The sequence below is a fragment of the Lissotriton vulgaris genome, chromosome 1_1, assembly GCF_964263255.1.
Source record: "Lissotriton vulgaris chromosome 1_1, aLisVul1.2, whole genome shotgun sequence".
In the NCBI taxonomy this organism is placed as follows: domain Eukaryota; kingdom Metazoa; phylum Chordata; class Amphibia; order Caudata; family Salamandridae; genus Lissotriton; species Lissotriton vulgaris.
Genome location: NC_141685.1, coordinates 258,401,662 through 258,426,293, shown reverse-complemented (window position 1 = coordinate 258,426,293; position 24,632 = coordinate 258,401,662). Strand labels below are relative to the sequence as shown.

Genomic DNA, 24,632 nt, shown 5'->3' with positions numbered 1-24,632 from the left:
ACCTCTGTCTTTTCCCCATTCAGTTTTAAAAAGTTCCGAATCATCCATTGGGATACTGCCTCCATGCATGATCTGAACTTGAGGGCTGAATCGTTGACCGACTGAGTGATAGAGACCATAATCTGAGTGTCGTCGGCGTACGACAGCACCTCAAATCCAAAGGATATCACCACTTTGGCAAGAGGGGTCATGTAGATTGGTGCACATGGCTGCCACCGTGCAGAGAAAGGGGGGTCACACAAGCACTAGGCATACAAACAGTGGGCGAGCTGTTTGAAGGTAGGGTATCCAAAGCCTTGGATAATTTTAGCTCCAATGAACCAGAAACCTACCATTCTGATGCAATTCCAATTCCACAGAACTAGACACGCGCTGCAAGCTATTCTAGGGGATGAATACCTCGAACCCCCAGAACTATTAGCTTTAACGCACATTATACAGGCAAAACCCCCAAAGCGAATCATAGCCACCATTCTTAACTTATCCATGTTATACAGAGCGAACCATTACACCAAGGCTTGTTTGGCATGGCAGCGGGACTTGAATATAGAAATAGATGACACTATGTGGACATACTGCTGCACCAGTACCAAAAGTATCTCACTTAACGGGAGGCATAGACTGGTACACTTTAAATACCTCAATAGGTATATTACACCCCGGAGAGATTGCACAGATACGGATTACAGGATGGCACAACATGCGACCGCTGCAAAGCCCACTTACCTGATTTCTTCCATTTGGCCTGACCCTACCTGGGTGTCTCTGCTTTCTGGGTCTCAGCCTTCAAGGAACTAGGTCATATTAATAAGCTAGCCCTAGAACACAACCCATCGCTGGCATTACCGGGCTACTCCAAATTAATACCCAAGGGGGTCCAACGGTGGGTTGATATGGGACTGCTGATGGACAAACGTAGGGTGGCGATCAACTGGTTTTGTGGACCACTCCCCACTATTACTCAGTGGAAGAGCGACATGACATATTGTAGCACACAGTCGGACCTTTTCAGCAAACTACTCCCCCACCTAATAGGCCGAAAAGTTTCTGGGAATTATACAAGACCTACCAATTCACCTCAGCAAGCGATCTTAACAAGACACCTGATTTAACACAGGGCTAGAACACTCAGACATTTGCAATAACTTTTAATAACACTGTCGATGTGATTGTTTCAACCTCTTGCTAGACACGGTTATAACATGTGGACTTAGCGGACAACAACACATGGGTGGAGGATGTGAGAAGTTGGCCTGATATGCAGTGCTCACTATTCTAGTGATCACTATGTATCAGTCCAAACAACCCTTATTGATGATTGGTTGTAAGTCAACCTGATAGACCAGCTATCCTAGTAGCATGGACAAGAGCAGTCTTTAGGCTAAACTCTAGAGGGCGTGTTAAGCCAACTGTTATACCATCACATATACCCCTTGAACACCAAGTGAAAGGACACCACACAAGTTGTTATGAAAATAAAAGGATATTTATTTAGAACACAACAGCCCTGGACTCTTTATGAGGACAGGGCGCTAAGCACAATACAAAGCTCTTAAAGAATTTCTGAAAGTCGCACAATTTACACAAATGCCCGAGGGGCACGAAAAACTATATACTACAAAAAGTGGAATGCGAAATACTAGCAGGTAAGTAACTAGTCTCAAAGGCTTTAGGATCACTAGGACTGGACTACTGAACCTTCAGATTACGAGCAGGAGGCCTAGGGAGATCGGGTGCAGAGTGTGCACTCTCACGCGGGATGCGGGACAAAGTCTATGGATGCTAGATTTCGTAAAGTTAGTGTTATCGGACGAATCCGACTAGGTAGAGCTGAAACGAAAAAGGATCTGGACACTTAGATAGTTAAGCTATGCTGGAGCACCGAAATGCTCAGGTTACCTAGCCCAGGGGCTGTGGCTGCATAGGGCTGAAAAGACGTCGGGAATCCTCGTTGCAGTCTATGGAGCCTGAAAGAAGAAGTTGCTGGCAGGTGACCAGTGATGAAGTTCGATGTGATCCAAGCCTGGATCGATGATGAAGCATACCTGTAAGCAGAGGGAACCAAGTTCTGAATCACTAGCCAGTGATTAGATGGGCACCAGAATGGCACCGGACGAAGTCACCTCGACCAGGTGAGTGGGCGACGCTGGGCTCTGCAGTCTCTCGGACCAGGAGGCGTTGTCGGCGACCAGGATGGAGGTGCGAACTGTCCCACGAAGGTATCTGCTGTCGACGTCGCTGGACCCAGGATTGGGGCAACAACTCTTGGCAAATGCAAGCCCACGCGGTGGACTCAAAATGGCGTCTGGAGTGGACCAGGAGGGTCCGGGGTGCTCCTCTGTTGGAGGGGAGCAAGGGCCAGTCTGGAGCAACCAGACCAGCGAGGAAGATGTCGTCGTTCGTCGTCAAGAGGGCCACAAGCCAGCAGGCAAGTGGCCGGACAACGCAGTGAGCAGCAAGGAGCAGAAGGGCCCCACGCAGATCTGGTGGATGCTGGGGGGCTGGACTTCGGTGCTGGAGCTGCTCAGGGTTAGGGCTTCTCGAACCCTAAAGCACTCACTCGAGAATCCCTCGGCGGTCATGCTGGATAAGCGTCGTGCAGTTCTGAAGATGGCCCGTCCCTCGAGGTCTCGTCACACCCACGAATCTCAGCTGGGCTGATGATGCAGGTAGAGGTCAGAGGTGCCAGGGAAGCCGGGTCTCGTCATGCTGGTCGGTCTGGTTCCGGAGGAAGGACGTGCAGCAAACCACAGTGTTCTTAGTTGGTGCCCGCAGATGCAGGGTGACTACTCCTTAGTCACAAGGGAGAAATCTTAAGAAGAAGTCTTGAGTTCCTTTCGTAGAAAGTAGTTTCAGGATTCAAAGATGATCTAATTTGGAAGGGTCCCCGCTCCCACCTTTATACTAAAGAAAGGGGCTGGTACGGGACTAGGTCCTGCCCATGGGTGGGACCAGGAAGGGGGGTGGTTACACCCCTCTCCCATGCCGGACTTTCCCCAGCTCAGGGGCTGGTGTGCCCCTGGAACTGGTTCTAGCTGGCAGATGCATAGTGAGCACCGGGGTGCCACTTGCAGTCACCTTCCTATTCAGCCCTGCCTACCCAGGATACACAAAACCCTGTCTGGGATGGTGCTAGCACCGCCCCTGACAGGAAACCCTTTGTCCAAGCTCTCCTCGCTGGAAGGACTCCCAGCAGAAGGTGGTCAGACTTGTGCCTGTGGTGGCAGCATCCATTTTGTGATGTTGAGGCTCGAGTTAACTTTAACCGGGGTTCACAGTTACATACATGTCGTGTCCCTCTAGAAGGGTGGAATGCTAACCCCGTCGCCAGAATTGGCGAGGGGTTAGTATTCCAATTCGTATGACACCTTACTCGACATGTTTTGATAAAGCGATACCAGAGTTGGCATATAACCGCGAGGATTATAATGCACTCAAGAGTATATGGTATGCGTTATCATGGAACAGCTATTAGGACTTGGTTCCGCAAGCTGCAAACGGGCTCAGCTCATGCCAGAGCACCATCTCACAAGATTCCAAGCACTCTGCCTTCAGGATTGTTAAGGCCTGCCATAGGAGTGGCTGATAGGAATACGAGTGTCCATTTTAGGGTTAGATATAGGTATACTATATTTACAGCAAGGGGTGATTACACCACCTTGCCACAGCTGTCGTGCAGCCAGTTGTGTCAGATTTAGATGGCCAGTGAGGGGTGGCATAATACATGCTGCAGCCCCTGGTAGGCCCTGGGTACACCTATGCCCTGAGTTACAGGGTCTGATAAGGTGGCCCAGTACCAATTGGTAAATGCACCTAAGGTACACGTGTCAATTTAGTGAGAGAACAGCAAGGCTGTGGGTCTGATTAGCAGGCCCACAGCCAGAGAAGTCGTAAACCAGTGAAGCAAAAAGCAAAAATCGGGGGTGATCATAGGATTGCAGACCCTACTCTCCTACAGAGGAGTGCTTTTGGGTATGTCTAATTCTTAACCTTGATGACTGGATGCCTGTATTGTCTTCAATTAATGCCTACTGTCTCATATATGTACAACAAGTGTTAAGTGCAATGTACACTTGATATGCTGAGTCTCACAGTTGTTTGTTCTAAGTAAGTCAATAAAATAAATGATAAAAAAAGAAATGTAATTATGTAATTCCAGTGGGCCAGAGACAGATGCACTGTATGTGGTTAGAAAAACTGTACAAGACGAATACATATTTTATCAGAGAGAATACATACCACTTAACAATTTTTGCTGCTCTTGGGTACCCGCTGTTTTCCCGGAGAATTTTAAGACAAAGTTCTGAAAGAAAACAAAATAAATGGTTACTTGCGTGTAGTGCTAGTTCTAAATCATAGGAATCATCATTGATTTAATCCTCACTGTATTGGAGGCCCTGGAACACTTGTTCAACATGTCTTACAAATATCCAGAAATCAGTAGAAAGGATGTCAATATGGTGTTCATCACTTTCTGAAAGCCTAACTTGGCAAGATTTTCAGAATATTAGACTTCTGTAGCACCAGAAAAATTATAATTTTGAAGCTAAATTGCAGCACTTATGTTAAACCCTGCTGTCTAATGTCATAGTAACAAGGAAAGGTGGAGCCTGATAGGCCTGTGCTGAAAGACTTAAAAAAAGGTTTGCCATTTTTCCAGTACCCATGATCCCTTGTACTACTACTATTTACTGGCGCTTACCTCACATACTGGCAGATGCATCAAGCAAAATACCTCCCGGTAAATTAGCGAATCGGTAAAACAGGCCGATATCGAACGCTAAAGCTGAAAATGCAATGCATCAACCCCATATCCTACTAAAGTAAAGAATCTATAAATAATCCCCTCGGAAATTTACCGAATCGCAAATTTGCCAATCGGTAATACCGAGAAAGAAATCAGCCTCCGGAAATACCGAATCGCTATTAAAGAATCGCAATGAAATGCATCAAAACTCGCAAATACCGGAAATGCCCAAAATCGCTATTTTGCATGACCAAAATAAGGGGAATCACAAACTGGAGGTAAAGTTATTGGAAGGAAAAAAATAATAATAATTAAAACACAGGTGCAGACAATCAGAAACCCTTTAAATATGCCTCTGGAGACCCTGTATGTCTATCAAAATGGCTGCCCCCTACGTGCTTGCTAGGAGGAGGAGAATCAATGCTCTTACACAGCGCAGGAGGATCATCCAGGACAGGGTCTTCAGGGTGCGCATCACATTGTTGGGCCAGACAGAGGAACTGAAGTATAGATTGAACCAGCCTATGATCATGCGCCTCATTGCTGAGCTGGAACCACTACTGCTGCACCAGACCCATAGGACCAACGCCATCCCAGCCCATGTACAGGTGCTATGCAGCCTGCACCTGCTGGCATCAGGAAGCTTCCAGGGGGTAATAGCAGAAGCTAGAGGCGTGTCGCAAAGTGCACTATCCCGCTTCTTCCACAAATTCCTAGATGCCATGTTGACATTCATACATCGCCACATCACCTTCCCCACAACCCCACAGCAGTTGAACCGCACCAAACGGGAGTTCTACCAGGTGGCACAATTCCCACATGTGTTAGGATGTGTTGACTGCACGCATGTCCCCATCTGTCCTCCCTCAGCCAACGAATACATCTTCCGCAACCGGAAGTCATATCATTCAATCAACGTGCAGGTCGTGTGCAATGCCAAGCACATCATAACGGACATCGTAGCCCAAATCCCCGGACGTACACACGACGCATACATATTCCGTCACAGTGGCATCCACAGGCGTCTGATCAACGTTGAATTTTGAGAGGGACACCTACTAGGTATATACTAATGCCTCATCAGTAACTCCATCCTCACATGTATAATTGCATTCATGCTGCAAACCCTTTGCTCCCCACCCTGCAGGTGACAGCGCCTACGCCTTGCGTGAGTATCTCTTCACTCCCTACCTCAACCCAGCAACACCTCAGGAGCAGCGCTACAACACAGCACACATCAGCACCAGGAATGTGGTGGAGCGATCCTTTGGCATCCTCAAGAGTCGCTTCCGGATACTACACAAGACAGGAGGTGCCTTGCCGTATGACCCAGTGACCTGCTGCCGGATCATAGCGGTCTGTGCAATGCTGCACAACATTGCCACAAGAAGGGGGACGGAGAGGACAACTTACGTGCACAGCAACCCCCCCCCCCCCCAACACCAACAGGCACACGTGCCTAACACAGCAGAAGGTCAAAGGAGGCGGACATACATCACACTGCATCACTTCTGAGAAAAGTAAGAATGAGCCATCACAACATGATCTTGTTTGCAAATTTTGAATGCTCATGAGCAGCTGTCAGGTGCAGATGAATAAGACGCCAACATAAAGCAGAATAAAAAGAAATATTGGTATACATGTCCGTTGTTATCACGGTGTATCATGTGGCAGTATAGTTGGCCCATGGTTACGTCACCATGGCCAAGGAGCCAATGGAACATGGCTATTTGCGCTTGGCAAGAACCCCCAGCCTCCTGTCTCGTGACTCCTCCACATCGCCGCGATGTGCGTCAGTGGCTGTGGCGCTACGCGCACTGCGCCTCCTCTCGCTGGCCTCCAGCACAGAGATGCTGCTCAAGCTTAAAGCAGCCTCACTCCCAAACTGCTGGCATTGAAAGTGCCAGACTGCAGATGCTCCACTGCAGTGGTCACTCTTTCTAAGGACTTAGCCACATCTCCACAATAATGCCCCAAGTCAACCTGCAGGGACACAGGCCTGCGTGAAAGCACAGCTGTGCTGTTGCACAGATTAGTGATGACCCTAATGGAGGCATTGGAACGGAGCATGTTCTGCTGATGCCTCCGGCGCTCGCTCTGTTGGCCTGCAATGACAGCACGTGTGAGTTCGTGCAGGCACTGTTTAATGTCTCTGTTGCCCTCAGCAACGGCTGTGGTCATCTCACGCACAGCGTCAGTCATGTTGCCATTTTTGTATGACAATTTGGAAAGGTTAATGTTCATAGCTCCCATGTGTCTCCCCTGCAGGCGCTGGACACGAAGCATCCGTGTCGCAACCACTCCGTACCCGTCTGTTGGATCCTCATATCTCCCTGCAGCTCTACCCAGGGGCCTGGCCCGCTGTCAGACTCGCACACGTGCAGGTGTTTGGGCGGTGGGAGTAACGGCTGTATGCCGTTGAACAATTGTGGCTGCTGGCCTCTGCTCTGTCTCCATCACCTGCAGGGAGGGGACATTTGCCCTGCGGCTTTGTCTAGCTGTCCGCACTGGTAATGGTGGTGTAGTTGTCCATGCGGGTGGTGGTGTTGTCCGCCGTGGTGGTGGTGTTGGTGGTGATGGTTGTGGCGGTGGTGATGGTGGTGTTGTGGGTTCACGTCCCTGAGGGGTCTCAGCATCGGTCACCACTGGGGTTTCAGAGATGACGAGGCGGCTGCTGTCATCTGAATCAAGGGGTGATGCGTCTGTGTGTGAAACAGTGCATTGTTATTATTTTGTCATGATGAATCTGTTTTGCATACTTTCATCTTCATAAAGGACATATTTGGACTGACATTTAGCCCAGTGCTGCTGGTTTCATTTCATTCACATCAGAGGGTCAGACATGTACTCTTTCATGATATGACTACAACTCCCATGATGCAACACTCTGGTGAGGGGATATGCGTTAGGCACAGCTATATATGTACTGTGTTTGGCATGGGGGAATGGGCAGGGGTTGACAACACGCTGCATATCTGCACTGGCATGCATCTTACCTTGTCCTCCTGACGCAGCACCGGAAGTGTCCAATTGGGTAACCCCCACAACAGCTTCAGGCTTCATGGTAGCCTCAACAAGGTCCTCGAGGGCTGTGTTTGGTGCGACATTCGATGTTCCCCCTACTGTGCCAGCTGCATCCTTCACCCTTTCTCTAATCCTCTCCTTTGCCCTTTTCCTGAGGTCATACCACCTCTTTTTTAAATCGTCAATGCTGCGGTGGGTGACTTCTATCGCATTCACCCTCTCCTTGATGTGCAGCCACATCTTTCGTTTTTCTGCCTCAGGCACCTTCAGGGACAGCTTGCCAAACAGCCTGTCATGTTTACTGCTCACCCCCTCAATGAGTACTTCATGTTCTTTGTCAGAAAACTTTCGCTTCCTCTTCCTGGGCGTTTCCTTTTCCTGGGGTGCATCCTTCTCCATCCTGGAATGCTGTGCAGTATCTGGTTTGTGCTGTCACTGTGTCACTCCTCAGCTCCTGTGCTCTGCCTCCTCCTCTGAACTCCTCAGGGCACTGAATGAAGCATGGGTTGTGTTACTTCCTGGTTGTGATGTCATGAACCTGCTTCAGAAGCGCCAGGCTTTTTTTTGCGAATTCGCCAATACCGAAATCTGGTTTCGGATTTATTTAGCGATTTTTACAGATTCGGTATTTAATACCGAATCTGTTGATGCATCGCGGTATGCGAGTCCTTAATAGTGATTCCTTATTTTTCGCTAATAAGGACTTGTATTACCGATTTTTGATGCATATGCCCAATAGTCAGGTTTTTGTTTAGAGGAAATAGTAGATGTGAGAAAGAATCTATGACCTTTTATTCAAAAGGAGGGTGGATGCACAGTGCCTCATTTCCCAGCACTCAGTTTTCCCAAATGCATGAATATGATAACATTTACTTTAATGGTAGTCTTCAGTTTTTAACCCTTGTAGCTGCAGCCAGTGCTATATATCTCTAGACAAGCGTTTCCGGATTTAGTTCTAAATCAGTAGAGAGCAGCAAGTCTTTTGGGGGGTGCTGGAAATGCTGCCCAAAGACTTCCCAGGTCTCTGTACCACTCACTGGACACAGGTGCATCAACGAGAGCAAGTCAACCCATTACCTCAAGAAAGTCTTTTCACACAAAAGACGGGTGTGCACACATTAACTCACATCCCAGCACTCAGTTCACTCCAATGCATTATGGTAAATGTTATCCATAATAACATTTACTTCAGAGGTAGTTTTTAGTTTTTCACCATTGTTGGTGCAACTATAGATCTCTAGAAAGGTTTTACTGAATTTAGTCCTTCATCAGTAGAGAGCAACAAGTCCAATGTTTTCTCAGGTCTCTATACCACTCACTGAGCGCAAGTGCATCAATCAGAGCTCATTCGCTCATTGAGGCTGGGTTCAGATTGCCTCCCATCCCAGCACTCAGTTCGCCTTTAACCTAATGCATTGTGGTAAACTTTTTGCAGTGTTTACAGCACCCCCTAAACCAGAGTACTTCAATCTGTGGGGCGCGCCCCCCAGGGGGGCGCCACACCATCTCAGGGGGGGCGCGCACTCCACACGAAGATCTTTCCTTTCAGTCTTTTATTGTCCTGAGGCGTGCAGGTCTTCATCCCTTTCAAATGGGAATCTGTTTATTGAGCTCTGGTAACCGAGGGCTGAAGGAGGGTGGGGGCGGGGTGGGGGGGAATAGATAAGGCACCACTTGCGCTTTTGTCTTGCAAAGAGCTAAGTGTTAACCTTCCCAGGAGGGGGTTAATTGGCAGAGCTGAAGCTTCAGCTGCACTGGAAGGCATGGTCTCCACTGCTAAAAAAACAAAAGCAAATGAATAGACAGTCCTGTTCCTTTGTGTTCGATTTCATAGCAGAGTAGATTCCTTGCCATGAAATGATGGTCTGCTCCTTGCTTTCAGTTTTAGCAAACGAGACATCCTGCCTCCTAAAGCAGCTGAAGCATTTCAGCTCTACCAGTTTAACCACGTCCTGGGAGGAAGCTCTTAGAAAGGAGACAAAGTTTCTGTTACATTTACACAGGCAGGCGCCACAACACTTTGAGTTACCAAAAGAAAAATGCTAGACAGTCATGTGTTTTTTTAAACAGGCTGCAAATTGCTTGTCTTGACACCAAATATGCTTATAAATAAATATAAATACATTTGTAATGTGACTTTTCTGTCCTTGTTCCATTTTATATTTTATTATCAGTCATGGACTATTCAGGCAGCACTAGAACACAATTAAAAGTGCTACTATTTATATTTGCTGTTCAAAGTATGTGCAGACAAGGGCTGACAATACAGCTTTAGGTGACTGTTTATGTTTGTACCAACTGGGTCATCAAAATAATGATCTGGCAACCCTAACCATAAAACTGGAAGTTTTTTGCAAGATCAGCACATTTATTTCCTCCACCTTGATCTCTCGTTAATGCCATAACAGCAATAGTTTAACATATCTGAAACCATACGCTGCCGTCAATAACTTGCTGAGTTAGTTCAAGTGTCTGAGAATGCACCATGCATTCATACAACTCACTCCTCATTCTCGCCCTTCACTTCCACGCTCATCCTGCACTCACACTGATCACCCTGCACTCACACTGATCACCATGCACTCACACTGAACACCATGCACTCACACTGATCACCATGCACTCACACTGATCACCATGCACTCACACCGATCACCCGGTCACCCTGCACTCAGAGCGATCACAATACACTCACACTGTTCGCATGCACTCTCACCATTTACCTGCTCGCCCTGCACTCACAGTGATCACCATGCACTCACACCGATCACCCTCTCACCCTGCACTCAAAGCGATCACAATACACTCACACTGATCACCGTGCACTCTCGCCATTCACCCGCTCACCCTGCACTCACAGTGCACTGACTCTGATCACCATGCGCTGACTCTGATCACCATGCTTTGACTCTGATCACCATGCACTGACTCTGATCACCATGCACTGACTCTGATCACCATGCACTGACTCTGATCACTATGCACTGACTCTGATCACCATGCACTGACTCTGATCACCATGCACTGACTCTGATCACCATGCACTGACTCTGATCACTAACTCTTATCACTGACTCTGATCACCATGCACTGACTCTGATCACCATGCACCGATTCTGATCACTGACTCTGATCACCATGCACTGACTCTGATCACCATGCACTGACTCTGATCACCATGCATCATTCCGATCGCCCGCTCACCCTGCACTCACAGTAATCACTCTGCACTCACAATGCACTTGTGCTGTTAACCCTGTACCTCGCCCTGCAGTCACGCAAGCACACTACTCACCCTGCACTCATGAAACATGTCACTCACATGTCCCCCTTACTCAAATAAGACCATCACTAACCATACATTAATTTGTCTCACTCTGCACTTACATCCGCACAAAAATTCATATGGTCACCTCACTCACCCTGCAGGCACTCCTCTTACCCTACTCCCACACTCTCGCATAGCTCAACGTGCACTCACATGGGTACTCCTGACACCAAAGTCAGAAAAAAGGTTTCTGTTTCCAGATACCTGAGAGCCTAGCTAGAGGAAAGGACAGCCACTGCTCAATGTGGTTGAGCCAATGAGTTTGCGTTCAATATTCACAGAATACATCACTTCTGGTAGAAACTGTGTGTGATAACTAATGGGGCTAACCACCCCTTGAATTTTAAAGTTGTTTTCTATCTTTCAGGAACCAGGTGTTTTTGGGAAACAAAATACGTAGGTATAAATGCATGCACTTAATAGAGTTTGCTGCAGTTTAAAAACCTTTTTATAAATCTCTCATTGATAGAGTAAGGAGTGGCGAACACAGGGCTGGTCCCTGTGTAGTCCCGAAGAAGTGCTTGGGGTATGCACGAAACATGTCGACTTAGGAGTTGATAGGAACATCTGGACACATTAAGTTTAGGATAGCCTATCTCCCTACCCCGTTTTTAATACTACCACCTAGAGGCCAGAATAAAGTTTATTAGTAACCTACTGGGCAGGTAACTTTTAATTTCATCACATAGTCCACTCCCCACAAATACACATGCACCACACATAGTCCATTTAAGTGCTCCTACGTAACTCCGCAAGTCGCAGCACGCCCCAGCCCGTAGAGGACTGGGATGGCCCCAATGATGAAGCATGTCACCGTGGGGCAACCCCGGTGAGTGAGGGGACACCTAAAAAAGGAACAATTTTTCCTTTGTTACACATTAGACACTACTTCCAACAGCCAACCACATTGAGCAGTGGCTGTCCTTTCCTCTAGCTAGGCTCTCAGGTATCTGGAAACAGAAACCTTTTTTCTGACTTTAATGACTGGAGGGCGAGCCAAGCTATTTACCCTCTAACTCCCCTAGTTCTTTTCCTACTCCTGACACCCACAGAGCGCAGAGGTTTAACGTGCCTGCTACAAAGAACGTGTACCATGCAGATCAGAGTGTGGGTAAACTATGAGTAGCACAATAAAAACAAGCATTTGCAATGCAATAGGTCTCGCATTAGGAAAGTTTGAGCTATTGGTCTTGTAAATGACAATTTTTTTATTTATGTGTTGGTTTTGAAATAGGTAAATTAATAGCTTTGTCCTTTACAATGCCAATATAGATAGAAAGGCACAACAAATGCAAATTTCTTTTAAAACCATCCCTATTTATACATTTTACCTGGCACCCTTGGCTGTGTGTGTGCGCGCAGTGCCGGTGTGTGTGCGCACTGCCGGTTTGTTGTGTGCGCAGTGCCGGTGTGTGTGTGAAGTGCCGGTGTGTGTGTGAAGTGCCGGTGTGTGTGTGAAGTGCCTGTGTGTGTGAGCTGCATCTGTGTGTGTGAGCAGTGTCTGTGTCTGTGTGTGTGTGAACAGTGCCTGTGTGTGAACAGTGCTTGTGTGTGAACAGTGCCTGTGTGTGTGAGCAGCCTGTGTGTCTGAGAGCATTGTGTGTGAACAGTGCCTGTGTGTGCCTGTGTGTCTGAGAGCATTGTGTGTGTGACAGTAACTTGTGTGTGTGAGGGCAGTGTGTGTCAATGCAACGGGGCTCATGTTATCGACCTCAGAAGCATTAAAAGTGTGTGTCTTGGAACGTCTGAGGGCAGCTCGTGTTACAAGCTTGCTTTGAAGATGGTCATGCAGTGCTGGGAGTGGAGCAGATGGTCCTGTTTATGACCTGCAGAGCGCGTGTGAAGTGGGCGCGGATGAAGTGACTGGGGGTTGAGGGGTGTGCAGCCTGGTGTGCTGAAGCCTGGCAGCAGAGGCGGCGCGCGCCAGCAGAGGCGGCGCCTGCACACAAATTGGCTAAGTGGCTAAGTGGCTGGTGGCAAATGGACGCACATCAAAGGAGCCGCGAAAGTAGCATGCAAGCAGAGGGATTTTGTTATTTATTTCCTCTCATCTGTACTAGTGTTCGTGCTCAAATGACCCCAGATTACACGTCAATTATACATGATGAAAGGCCAAGAAATGATGTTGGGTTACTCCCACAATATATGTACAGTTCATGAATGTGCAATTTGTTGTTTGCTGATAGCTGGATTAATAAAGCTAGCTCAGAGGGTTAAAGCGCTGACGACCGATCTACCTGTGATATGCAGTTAACACGCTGGAGACCCTTAGGGCCGACGCAGCCTCTCATGTTTCTGCGGTCGATAAAATGAGCAGCTGGGTTTATGTGCACATATAAAATAAATTAGTCTCTATTTTCTTAGTATTATTACACTTAAAGTGTAGGCTGTTTTTCTGCATTTAGTTCAATATACACTGCTATAACCAGTGTCGCACGTTTAGTTATAATGTTTCTGATTGTCAGTTAGTTTTCGGGTGGATTAACTTTCTTCTTTAATCCTTCAGTGTTGTCTTGTATTGTTTTATACGCATGTCAATGTTTGTTGGTGAGTTTAGTACACAAATTCGGTATGTCTGCGTTTGCTACAGTTTTGGGTCTTTTGTGTTTTTTAGAAACGGATGGAAGGCTTCTTGTGGTGATTGTGAGTTAAACAATTGCCCGTGCGACTGTTCCTTGTGCGTTGTTTCAGAGTCGGTGCTCCCCCTGGGTAGTGAGTTCTGTGATTTACAGCGATAGAATGAAATTGCAAAGAAAGGAACATCGAATAGGAAGATGGGTCTGATGACTTTAAAAAGAGAGGAAAAAGTGAATGAATTAAATAGTGAAAGAAAGATGCTGAGGAAGGACGGGGTGTGTGACAAGGGAGGGAAGGACATAAGATGGAAAGAAAGAAAACTGTGGGTAGATGAGAAAAAGTGAGAGAAAAAGATAGGAGAAAGGGACGACAGCGAATAGAGGTTACAATGAGGATCGGAGAGAAGAAAGGTAATTTAAAGGGAAAAAAGAAGGAAGAAAAAGAATTACGCATTGAGAGAAGGAAACTGTGGAGTACAGGGAAAGAAGAAGTAAGCCCTGAAGTGAGAGAAGGACTGTCATAGGGAGGATGAGGAAGACGAGGCACACTGAGGCAGCTGGAGAATAATGGACGTGAGAGAGTGATGCGTGGGCAGAGAGAAGGCAGGCGCTGGAGAGGGAGGGGGTGGGATGCCTGCGAAAGGGACGACACACAGAGCGAATAGAGGTTACAATGAGGATCGGAGAGAAGAAAGGTAATTTAAAGGGAAATATTAAAATAAAGAAAAATAATGAAGAAAACAGAGCACTAATTAAAAAGTGAGAGATGGGCGAATGAAAGAAACCGTGAAAAGAAATGGAAAGGAAGGAAGCAGTAAGTCGGCCGGCTGGGAAATGCTCTCGGCATTGCGATTTGCAGAAATAGAAGACAGACGCATTTTGTTGACAGTGGTGGGTGCGAAAGCGTCTACCTGGTTAAGTTCAATGAACTTTAATTATATTTTGAGAGAGCAGATCACCCCCAGGGAGAGGCTGAAGTTACCTTTGGCGAAGGATGGCCGCGCACAGAAGGAGTCTGCCTCAGAATGTGAGCAACTGGGAACTTGTATGGGCAAAGGGCAATAAAGACTAGAATCACATTATGGTGCTCTCATTAGGGGGCTGCAAAATATGTCTCGGATGATGAGTCGCAGACCGATTAGCTGATACTGTCTAGTTGCTTTGATTTGGTGGTGTCTCTGCACATAAGACAGAGGGATCTGCGGCTTCTGGACATTGGGATGGGGTGGTAAGGCGTCGAGGGTAGCATTGTTGTGTGATTTTCATAAAAGGGCGCTAGAGGGTATCAACCACCACCCCGGGAAGACCTGTAATTGTGTGAGGTACGGGGTTTGGGGGTGAGTTACAGAGAGGGTAGAACGGGAGTTGCCTCCCCATAGGCGATTTCGAAGAGGGGAAATCTGCATGTCACTTAGCAGCTGATGCCATGTGCTTTCGTTTTTTTGATCCAGACGTAATATATATATTACTAATTCACTTTGCATAAAAAGGCTTCAAGTTTGACCTTTTTCATTTTAAGCAAGTTGGCTCTAAAACGCAGCTGACTCGGTGTACCCTGGTCATCTGCAGAGTGGCCCGTGGAGACCCTAGCATCATCAAATTGCTCTAGAGAGTGAAGGCCAGGGCCGGCGCTAGGCATGGGCAGCATGGGCGGCTGCCCAGGGCCCCCTGGTCTGGTCGCAGGAGGGGGGCCTCGCACCTTAAAAGACTTTGGTGTTTCGAGGCCCAGGGGGGCCCCTAAGAGTTTAAAGGTTCTACCTATTTCCCCTGCTGGCCCCTCTCACAGGGCCTAATCGCTGCAGCTGCGTGATGATGGCAGCGATTTGATAGGTACTTAAACTGCCCGTATGTGTGAAGTGCGCCCTGCCCCTGTATGAATGAAATGCAGGATCTCCTGCAGGGCGCACAACAAAGAATAGAATTACTTCCTGTCACGTGAAATCTGATCACCTAGGATGAGGGAACACTGGGAAAGGAAGCATAGAGGTGACAAAAAAGGGGGGGAGCAGATAGGTGTGAGTATGACAGAGACCTGGGGTGCAGGCACAGAAGCAGACACAGCATTAACATGTGGTTGGAGCAAGGCTTTACGTGTCTTACACCCAGCAATTAATTAGAACGGAGATTGAAACGGGCCCCATATCTTTTCCTATATTCATGTACTAACTTGACCTGCAAAAAAACTGGTTTAGTGTCTGCACAATGAGGTATGACACGTTTACAGGGTCGGACTGACCTATAGGGCAATCAAATCAGGCTGTGCCCAACGGTCTAATCTGTCAGGTCAGTATGTAGGCTGTTTTTTTATGTTTACAGGCCTGCTTTATGGTCATATGAGACTTTTATTAATGTTGATTTTCATGATATTTTAAAACAAACTTTGCTTCCAGCAAACTCAAATATATGCAGTCTTCCATACCTTACACAATCGTATACAGCATGTCTTTACAAATTAAAAACTGATATAATTTGCAAATACAGACATTTTTTTAGCTGTCTAATTCATTAATGGGGGACACTTTTATTTCGGTGCTGGGGCCTATTTCCTGTCTCAGTCTGACAATGTATGTTAGGGTAATACATGGCAACAAATTAGTTCCTGTTTGTGGTTCACGTGCTGCACTTAATTTTGCATTCCTTAAAAATCTTAGGTATTTCCAAGATGTGTGTTTCTGTAATTCGTTTCACAATTACTCTTGTATGGTGCACACTTTGTATTGAGTTGCATCCAGGTCTTTATAACTGGCTACAATTGAGAGCTTTGTATTTGAGGCCGAAGGCAGTATAACTTTCTCACTGTGCCTACCTGGGGATCAAAAAGGTGTTCAGAATGCATGATCATTCAATACATGGCCTCTCTGCAGGGAACACAGAGCAACAGTACAGTATTCAAATTGCAGGTGTGATTCTGTGCAAACATTGTGCGAAGGAGGCACTCATTGGTCAAAACAGTGACAAGGTCAACGAAAAATAATTTGTTGTTGTTACTCATTTATCCGAAACAGCTAACAACCATTGACAAAATCAATACTCCTGGTTGTTTTTAGGTGTATGTCAGTTGTGTTATACTTCTGTTTTCAACCACGGAAAGCCCAGAGAGAAAACAAAGTACTGGTCAGATTGTACTCTTTGTGGAATCACAGAAATTTAGATTACCCTGTTTAGGCTACACCCTTAATTATGTAGACCACACCCCTTTTAGAGACCCACTCATTTGTTTTTCAGCCAGCCTAAAGGCGTGGGCTGGCAGAAAGGGAGACAGGGAAGAGGAGAGATGGATGTAATGGGCAGAATCCATGCAGACAGGCTGGTAGAGAGATTAAGAGCTGAGGTGAAGAGCATTACATTCAAGGATGTAAGAGGAGAAGAATCCATGCAAAGTGGTAGGAGGCCGGGAAACTTGGGATCTTTGAAATGCAGAGGTTCCTAACGTAACATTTAATAATTTGTTGTGGGCAAGGCATGCCTCACACTTCCTAGTGGTTTGGAGGTTTCACCCTCATCAAGAATACTTTTAAAAATGGCAGAAGATTGTATTATTGGCCCATTTTCTATAAATTCATAATCCCATTCAATAGAACAATAACAATTTTTAAATCATTTAATGTATTTCTATTTAATACAGATGTAAAATATAGGTACGCATTTTTTAAGTATTAATTTTTAACCGTTATACTCACACCCAAACTCAGTAAGTAGCTTCTTGCAAAAAGGCTTCAACAATGCCATATAATCTGTGATCTCTGAAACTGCACCTTTTATAAAATACAGCAGCTCATCTCTTAATGAGAATTTCTAAGTTCAAATATTTCTCTCATGTATTGTTGGAGCTACACTAGTTTCCCATTAGAAAGGAAGTAGCCTTCAAGGCACTGTATACAGCTCACAACATAGGAGAATTGGAGAAATGCATATGGTACACACCTAGGGGAGCTCTTCAATAAACCTCCTCGGGAAAAGTGGAAACACCTCAAATAAACAAATAGACATGGAGTGGCAGAAGCTTTATTTCATTCCTTGCAAACTCTGAAACAATTTAGAAAAAAATTAAAACCTGGCTTTTTTCAACTATGTTGCCAATTAGCTTACAGGTGCAGATGGCAGTGCTACACTGGCATGCGCTATAAACAATATCAATATAATTAATGGCCAATTGAAAGGAGTTCCTATGATGTCACTTCCTGTTAAGTTAACTCGTATGCAAATTACAGGGGCCTCGCATTTTCCGATTCTGCCCAGGGCCCCATGAACCCTAGGACCGGCCCTGGTGAAGGCCATGCTAAGATTGCTGCCTTTCAAAACCCGTGTTTGAAATAGAAATAATGAAGGTCTGGCACTCATAATATCCGAGTACCGGGCTGTTTGCTCCGGAAAAGGTCCGCTCCCATTGGAAGCATCCTGCTGAGGCGTACAGTCACCCCTACCCTCCGCCTTTAAAAAAAATTGAAGTACTGATACTCCCTACCTGACAGCACCTATCTATTTAAAACAACGTGAAAACATATGTTTAAAGACATGCACATATGCATATAATGGATATGACAGTGTACGTATTTCCTCATTTCACGTAAGGCTGTAACTCAAAAAAATATTGTTGTAACTCTGTCTGCAATCTGAAAGGGTTGGGTCGGTTCGTTGCTCACTGTAAAGTGAATCTAAGCCCTCCAGGTTAGATCTGCACCAGAAAAAATAGGAATGAAATAAGCGCTGGCAAAGCATGCAGGTCTTGCCTTTGCGAATGTATTTTGCTGGTGATGTATTGTATAAATTAATAAATTTCAAGATTTGTAAAGCTTGAACTAATCACCCTAAGGGTCTCAAGGCCGTTGGGGATATTAAGTGAGCTGTTGTCCATGGCCACATGATGTTGACCTGCCACAGTCCCCGGGGATCGAACCGCGAGCCCCACAACCTGGAGTCAGCCACTCTAGCCACTGCGCCGCAGCTTCGTATCACCCTCCCCCCTCCTCCAAAAAAGGCATATTAGTGCAGCCAATGTTGATGGAGGCATCATTCTTTAGACAAGGGTATGTGTGATGAAACATGCGCCTATAAAATGGCATGGGCACTATAGATTTCTTTTTTTATCAATTAAAGATGGCGGGTACTCCTTAGATAGGTCAATTACAAAAAAAGACGTATGTATGCGAAAGTGATTTTGTGGAGGGTCGGCAACCATTTGCTGCCTGGCTGCAAAAGAAAAAAAAAGTATTTATAAAAGAATGGTGAAGGTATGGGGTAGTAAGGGAGTGGGTTGGAGATGAGCATCAGAGGAGTTGGCAAGGACACCAGGGAGAGAGCAACTCGAGCAGGGGTAGAAGTATGCAGGAGAGACAGCAACACAGTGGGCAAGAGCAGAAAAGCATATAGACGAAAGAGCAATGCGAGGAGGGAGAAGCGCATGGTAAAGACAGAGCAACAAGGAGTGCTTGGTTGGGGAAAGAAACATGAGGGAGATTAGTGGAAAGCATATGCTTTCTGATGGAGTTATAAAGCAAAAGGAAACAAGCAAACTCACCGCCACAGCCCGGCTTCAAGAGGAAGCCAGGCAACCTTTGTTGGGACGGGGGCGGGGCCGGACACGCGACCGGAGCTTCCCAGGAGGCAGGCTGCAGTGGCTGGCGCATGGCTCCGGTGCAGAGAGAGGAGAGCCCTGCGTGCAGCCGGCGTCCGCCCGGGAAGCCAAGGAGCAGAGTGCTGGTGTCCCTGTGCCCGTTGACGTCGGAAGAGTCCTGCGGAGTAGAAGTCCCGGTGAGTGGGGCTGCAGCGTGTGTATGTGTGTGTGCGCGCGCGCCTGTGTGTGCGTGCATGCAGATGGGTGGGGGCTGGCTGTGTCCCGGTGAGTGGGGCTCTGTGCTTGCGTGTCTGTGTGTATGCAGGGGTGTGGGGGGTGGGGGGCGGCAGCGTGTGTATGTGTGTGTGTGCGTGCATGCAGAGGGGTGGGGGCTGGCTGTGTCTGTGTGTGAGCAGGGGCTGTGAGTTACTCTGCGCAAGCGCGGCTCAGACGCGCGCTCCCGCGGTCAAAACTGAGACTACAAAAGCGCGCGTCTGAGTCGTGTCCACTCTCCTAAACACGGGCCACATTAGGTCTGTAGCAGCCACTCTCAATGCTCACGCATTGAGAGTACGTCTGTTCGACCTAAAAATGGGCATTTTTGATGAGTGGTAGTGAGGAAATTCATGGAGAAGGAGGAAATGGGGGTGGAAAAACAGACTGTTGCACTATGTGTAGGCTGTGGGGTTTTAGGTTTAAACCTATAATAACTGATAAAACCCCACTGAAAGAAAATTAGCCTTCACCGGTGAAAACATATAAACACTGAAAAAACACCTGGACAACCACAAACTAAATGCCATTCAAAGAAAGGAAAAAGAGAGTGAAAGTATTTTTTTTCTTCCTGAAGGGGTCAATACAATGTCACTTTGTTGTACAAGTAGCAATAAGAAAGACTGGCTAACATTATTCTGCTTGAGTTTTGTTCTTTAGGGATGCCACTAAAATATTGTTTCTTCTTCCTTTTACTTTTTCAGTTTTGTGGCCTTTGGTCTGAAGATGCAGGGTTTAGTTTCATGTTTTAGGTCTAGTTTAAATATTTTATAAACTATAGAGAATCAGGAAATATCAAACTCATATTTGATATTTTGGCTGCATTTGATTCTTTCACCGATAGGTAAAATGTCTGGTTTCATGAAAATCTTTCCTAATATGTGTCATCACATTTACCCACAGAGAATGGGTAAAAACCCTTAATACATCAGACCATAGTTTCTAGTGGGTCAATATTGATAGTAGGTGAATTGCCAACACCTCAGGCTATAAACCTTCAATGCAAGGTATAGTGACAAGTATATATATCCCCAAGCATCTGGGATAGTGGTAAAAACATGACACCAGACTTTTGGAAAACATGGAACGCAGTGTCACTTGTAATGCTCAGCAAAAAAGGTTATTTCCAAGTTCAACAAAGATTGAAGTGATATTGTTTGTATTTGCAGTGATTCAGCTACGTATATAAAAAAGTTGTGTGATGACCTGTCAAAATTGATACCCGAGCTGAAGTGATTCCCTGTAGTAGATCCTTGCCACTTGTTAGATGGTATGCTGAAAGCATCTTTACAATCTTAAGCGTTAATGAGGGATGCTATTGACTTTTTAGTCCATCCTGGTGCACTGGTTTCTAATGCACAAGAACTAAAATGCAACTATTCATCATTTCATGCTTTATGTGGCATCAAAGAAAGAGTCATCCCAACTGTGTCCATTAGCTGATGGTTCTCAGCCCAATGGGCTAAGAATGCTGAGAGGGCCTTTTCACAGAAGTTTATATGGGAAGGAAAGAGCGAGCGCACATGACCCAAAGACTCACTGAAGAAGTATTGTATGGTGTACTACAATAAGATTAATTTGCAAAAATCTATTTGGACCTCATATACACTATAAGTACACTGTCTATATACTATGTTCTTTCAGTGCAGAAAGCAAGCAATAATAAAAGCAAAACGTTCCATAAACACCGGAAAAACACTTTTTCTGTTGCTTTTAGTGGCGCGAAAATGTGTAACCACTGATAACAACTGTTTTTTAAGATATTGAAAACACTGAAAAAACCCCACCAGAATTTACCAAAAATAGAAACTGAAAACAGGAAAGCCTAACTATGTGCAACCAGTGCTAGGGCCAGCCCTGGATGGGAGTGTTAGCCCCTCCCAAACCCCCCTCGAAGTTCGGGTCTGGTTGCGCCCCTGTACACAAGTATGGGCATGTCGTGCCCCATCAAGGTTTTCGTCCTAAATTACAAAATGACATATTTACATGCACTGCAATCCAGCCTTTCAGGCGTTCCCTTGATAGAGGCTGCTCTGCTTTTGCCCTGATGGCCGGGAATAAATCCTAAACAGATTCTTGTAAATACTGTTTTGTTTCATTTATTTTTAATGTGATTGATATGAGAGAGTCTATTACTATTTGCAGAGAAAAGTTTTTTTCATGCAATTTTAGATCAAAACAGGTCCACACATTTATGTTGGTGGTGTTGTTATTAATCTAGGTGGTGTGTTAAACAAAGCATTCTAGTAAAAAGAATTTCCGCACATTTTAACTTGGAAAATTGGGGTTTGAGCTGTGTAATAAGTCTCTGTCATTTCACCACACCCATTCACAAACCTGCAGTTTACTCTAATTATTTAAAACATTATTTGCCGAATATGGCCCGTGATATGCATGTGGCAGTCGATTATGTAGTGTACCAGATTCCAGAAATTTCTGTCAGGTGGTGGGGGGAGGCCCAACATCTAGAAAAATTCAGCTGGGGGGGGGCTCAACCTACAAACGTTTGAAGACCTCTGCCCTAACCGATGGGTTGCTCTCTATTGAAGACGATAAACTGCTTACCTGTAATCCTAGTTCTCTTCCATGGAAATACTCATCAAAGTCATAAGCACTAAATAGTCCCCCCCCCCCGTACGGGGACCCTAGAGCAAATATCAAATAATATATACCAAAGTAAGTTGTACCCCAATAAAAACATATATATATACTAGCAGCCCGTCCCGACGTTGTCCGGGTATGAATTGCTGCCGGATAGTAGTATATTGTTTTGTAGGATTTAGTTTTGATAGCATTTCTTATCTGTGACAGGCCTGTGAAACGCTCCGATTCACAGTGCACTGCTGATGCACTTAAGAGTGCGCATTCAGTAGTGTGTGAACTCGAGTTTCCCTACTTTATTTTTCCTTGCAATATTATATAGCGCAAATTCGACAACATGGCATGAGCACAATTTACAATTCAGAAGAACACATTAATTTGTGGTAGGCAAGGGGAGACAAAGCAATTTGACTGCAATCAGAGGATGTTGACCTGATGCCGAGATTCGAACGTAGCTCTCCAGCTCTAAAGTTCGCAATTCTAGAACTTGTGGCGGGAGGTGTGTCTAAAAGTGTATGTCGGTGCTGGCCATCAATGAGAGAGACCTGTGCATTTTTCAAATCGGTGGTGAACAAATATGAGTATCTTGCTGGAGATGTGGGCCGCCGTGCCACCAATGTACTTACCGGGGGAGGGTAAACACCCATTATTCCGCAACTTTCTTTCCGCAGACCATCACTCCGCTTACTTTCATTATGAAAGACCCAGGACTCCGCAATGCCATTATAACGCATGGCATTACATTTTATATGCTTTTACCACGCATACATTTACAACGAAATTCGTTGTAAATGCATGAATGGTAAAAGCATGTATTTTTTTAATGTTTGGATAAGGTTAGTATGGGTTTAGGGGTATATGTTTTGGGGTACTGAGGTATATGTTTTGGGGTGTTTGGGTATTTTAAGGGTTCAGATATAGTTTTGGGTTATGGGGTACAGGGGTAGTTAAGCGTTTAGGGATAGGTATGGGTTTTGGGGTACAGGCGTATTTTTAGGGTTCAGGGCTAGGTTTGGGTTTTGGGGTATCGGCGTATAGGGGTATTTTAGTTTTTTTTTTTTTAGGGTTCAGGGGTTCCCATGAGGCACAGGGTCAAGGCTGATTTGCATATGGCCATGTCTGAACTGGGGTGGTGTGGAGTGCAAAAAAACGATGGATTTATGCCCAGATCGCTGTACTGGGGTGAATGTATGACTTTGTTCTGCATTCTGTCCATCAACTGTTGTTTAGGTTTCGCCTCGCGATCCGCTGCGCAGCAGCGTTCGCGCAAGGCGGAAACTTTTGTTTACCAGTATGGACAAAAGTCCCGCCTCTCTGTTCCATTGGCTAGCTCCATAAATGGAGGCTAGCCATTGGAAGAGAGGCGCCCGTCATTCTGCGAGGCGACTTGTGGGTGTTCCTGAGATTTTTTATCATCCAGCCCCTTTTGTCACGTCAGTGCGGCGGTGGGCGGGGTTTATTTTTTTGGTCGTCCATGTTTCTTTTGGGCATTCCGCGGCCGACCGCCGCCGGAGGAAGTCCAGGTCCAGGTGAGTGCTTTTGATTGTGGCGCTTCCCTCCGTCCGCCCTCCTGCTGTCCGTGTGCCCGTTCCCGCACCCCCCTCCCGCTGTCCGTGCTTTTCCCGCCCCCTCTCCCACTGTCCGTGCCTTTCCCGCCCCCGCCCGCTGTCCGTGCCTTTCCCGCCCCCCCTCCCGCTGTCCGTGCCTTTCCCACCCCCCTCCCGCTGTCCGTGCCTTTCCTGCACTCCCTCCAGCTGTCCGTGCCTTTCCTTGTTTTCTTTGGCTGTCCACTCTGCTGCAAGCATTGCAGTGTACTTCATAACCTATGTAGTGTTTTGCTACCCCTACGAGTTGAGAAAGCGGTCTGTTGTAACCAATTCAAAGAAGCAAGAAGTCCCAAGATTTTTTAAGTTTCAATGCGTTTACATTCTGGATGGACACTTGAGTTGGTGTGTGATGTCATTTCTCGTTATATAGCTTGGCTTCTTAATTCTGCTTCTGTGCATAGCTAGCATAGGCGCTAGTCTTTATTTTCGGAAGGCACTTGTTCTTATAAGTGTTTTTATCAGAAATGTGTTTGTTCTTTCTTCATTTGTGTATAGGCTCATGTTGAGTGCTGGAACATAGGTTAACGCATGTATGTAACGGGTGCTGTACACTGCATGGTAATCAATGTACATTGTATTAGTTTCTAGAATATGTGAGCAAAGAGCAGAATATACATAGGTGTCATGGAGGGAATTGGGAGCCATGGATGTTTAGCTTTGGCATAATGGTGCAAGATTCTAATGCTGTAGGAGTGTTAGGCATTTTTTGCTTCACTGCGTGCATATACAGAGATACCTCTTTATGAGTGCATTCTACTAAATTTAATGCAGAATTAAACACGCTAGTACAGGATTTATGTTGGCAGTGCAATCCTTTCTGAATGAGAGACTTATTTTATTGTTTTAGTATAGATGTGTAAACTATCTACTATGAAGATATGTATTGTGTTGTGGAACTGATTCAGTACTGATCAACGCAATC

General features: G+C 46.0%; 1 protein-coding gene across 1 annotated transcript in view; it reads right to left on the bottom strand.

Annotated features, from left to right (window-relative positions):
- Positions 1-24,632, bottom strand: part of LOC147746868 (HORMA domain-containing protein 1-like) — a 1,271,881-nt gene that overhangs the window by 857,138 nt on the left and 390,111 nt on the right. Inside the window, exon 4 of the mRNA XM_086925061.1 lies at positions 4,240-4,303. Within this exon, the coding sequence (XP_086781187.1) occupies positions 4,240-4,303 (64 nt within the window). The remainder of the gene's footprint in view (positions 1-4,239; positions 4,304-24,632) is intronic.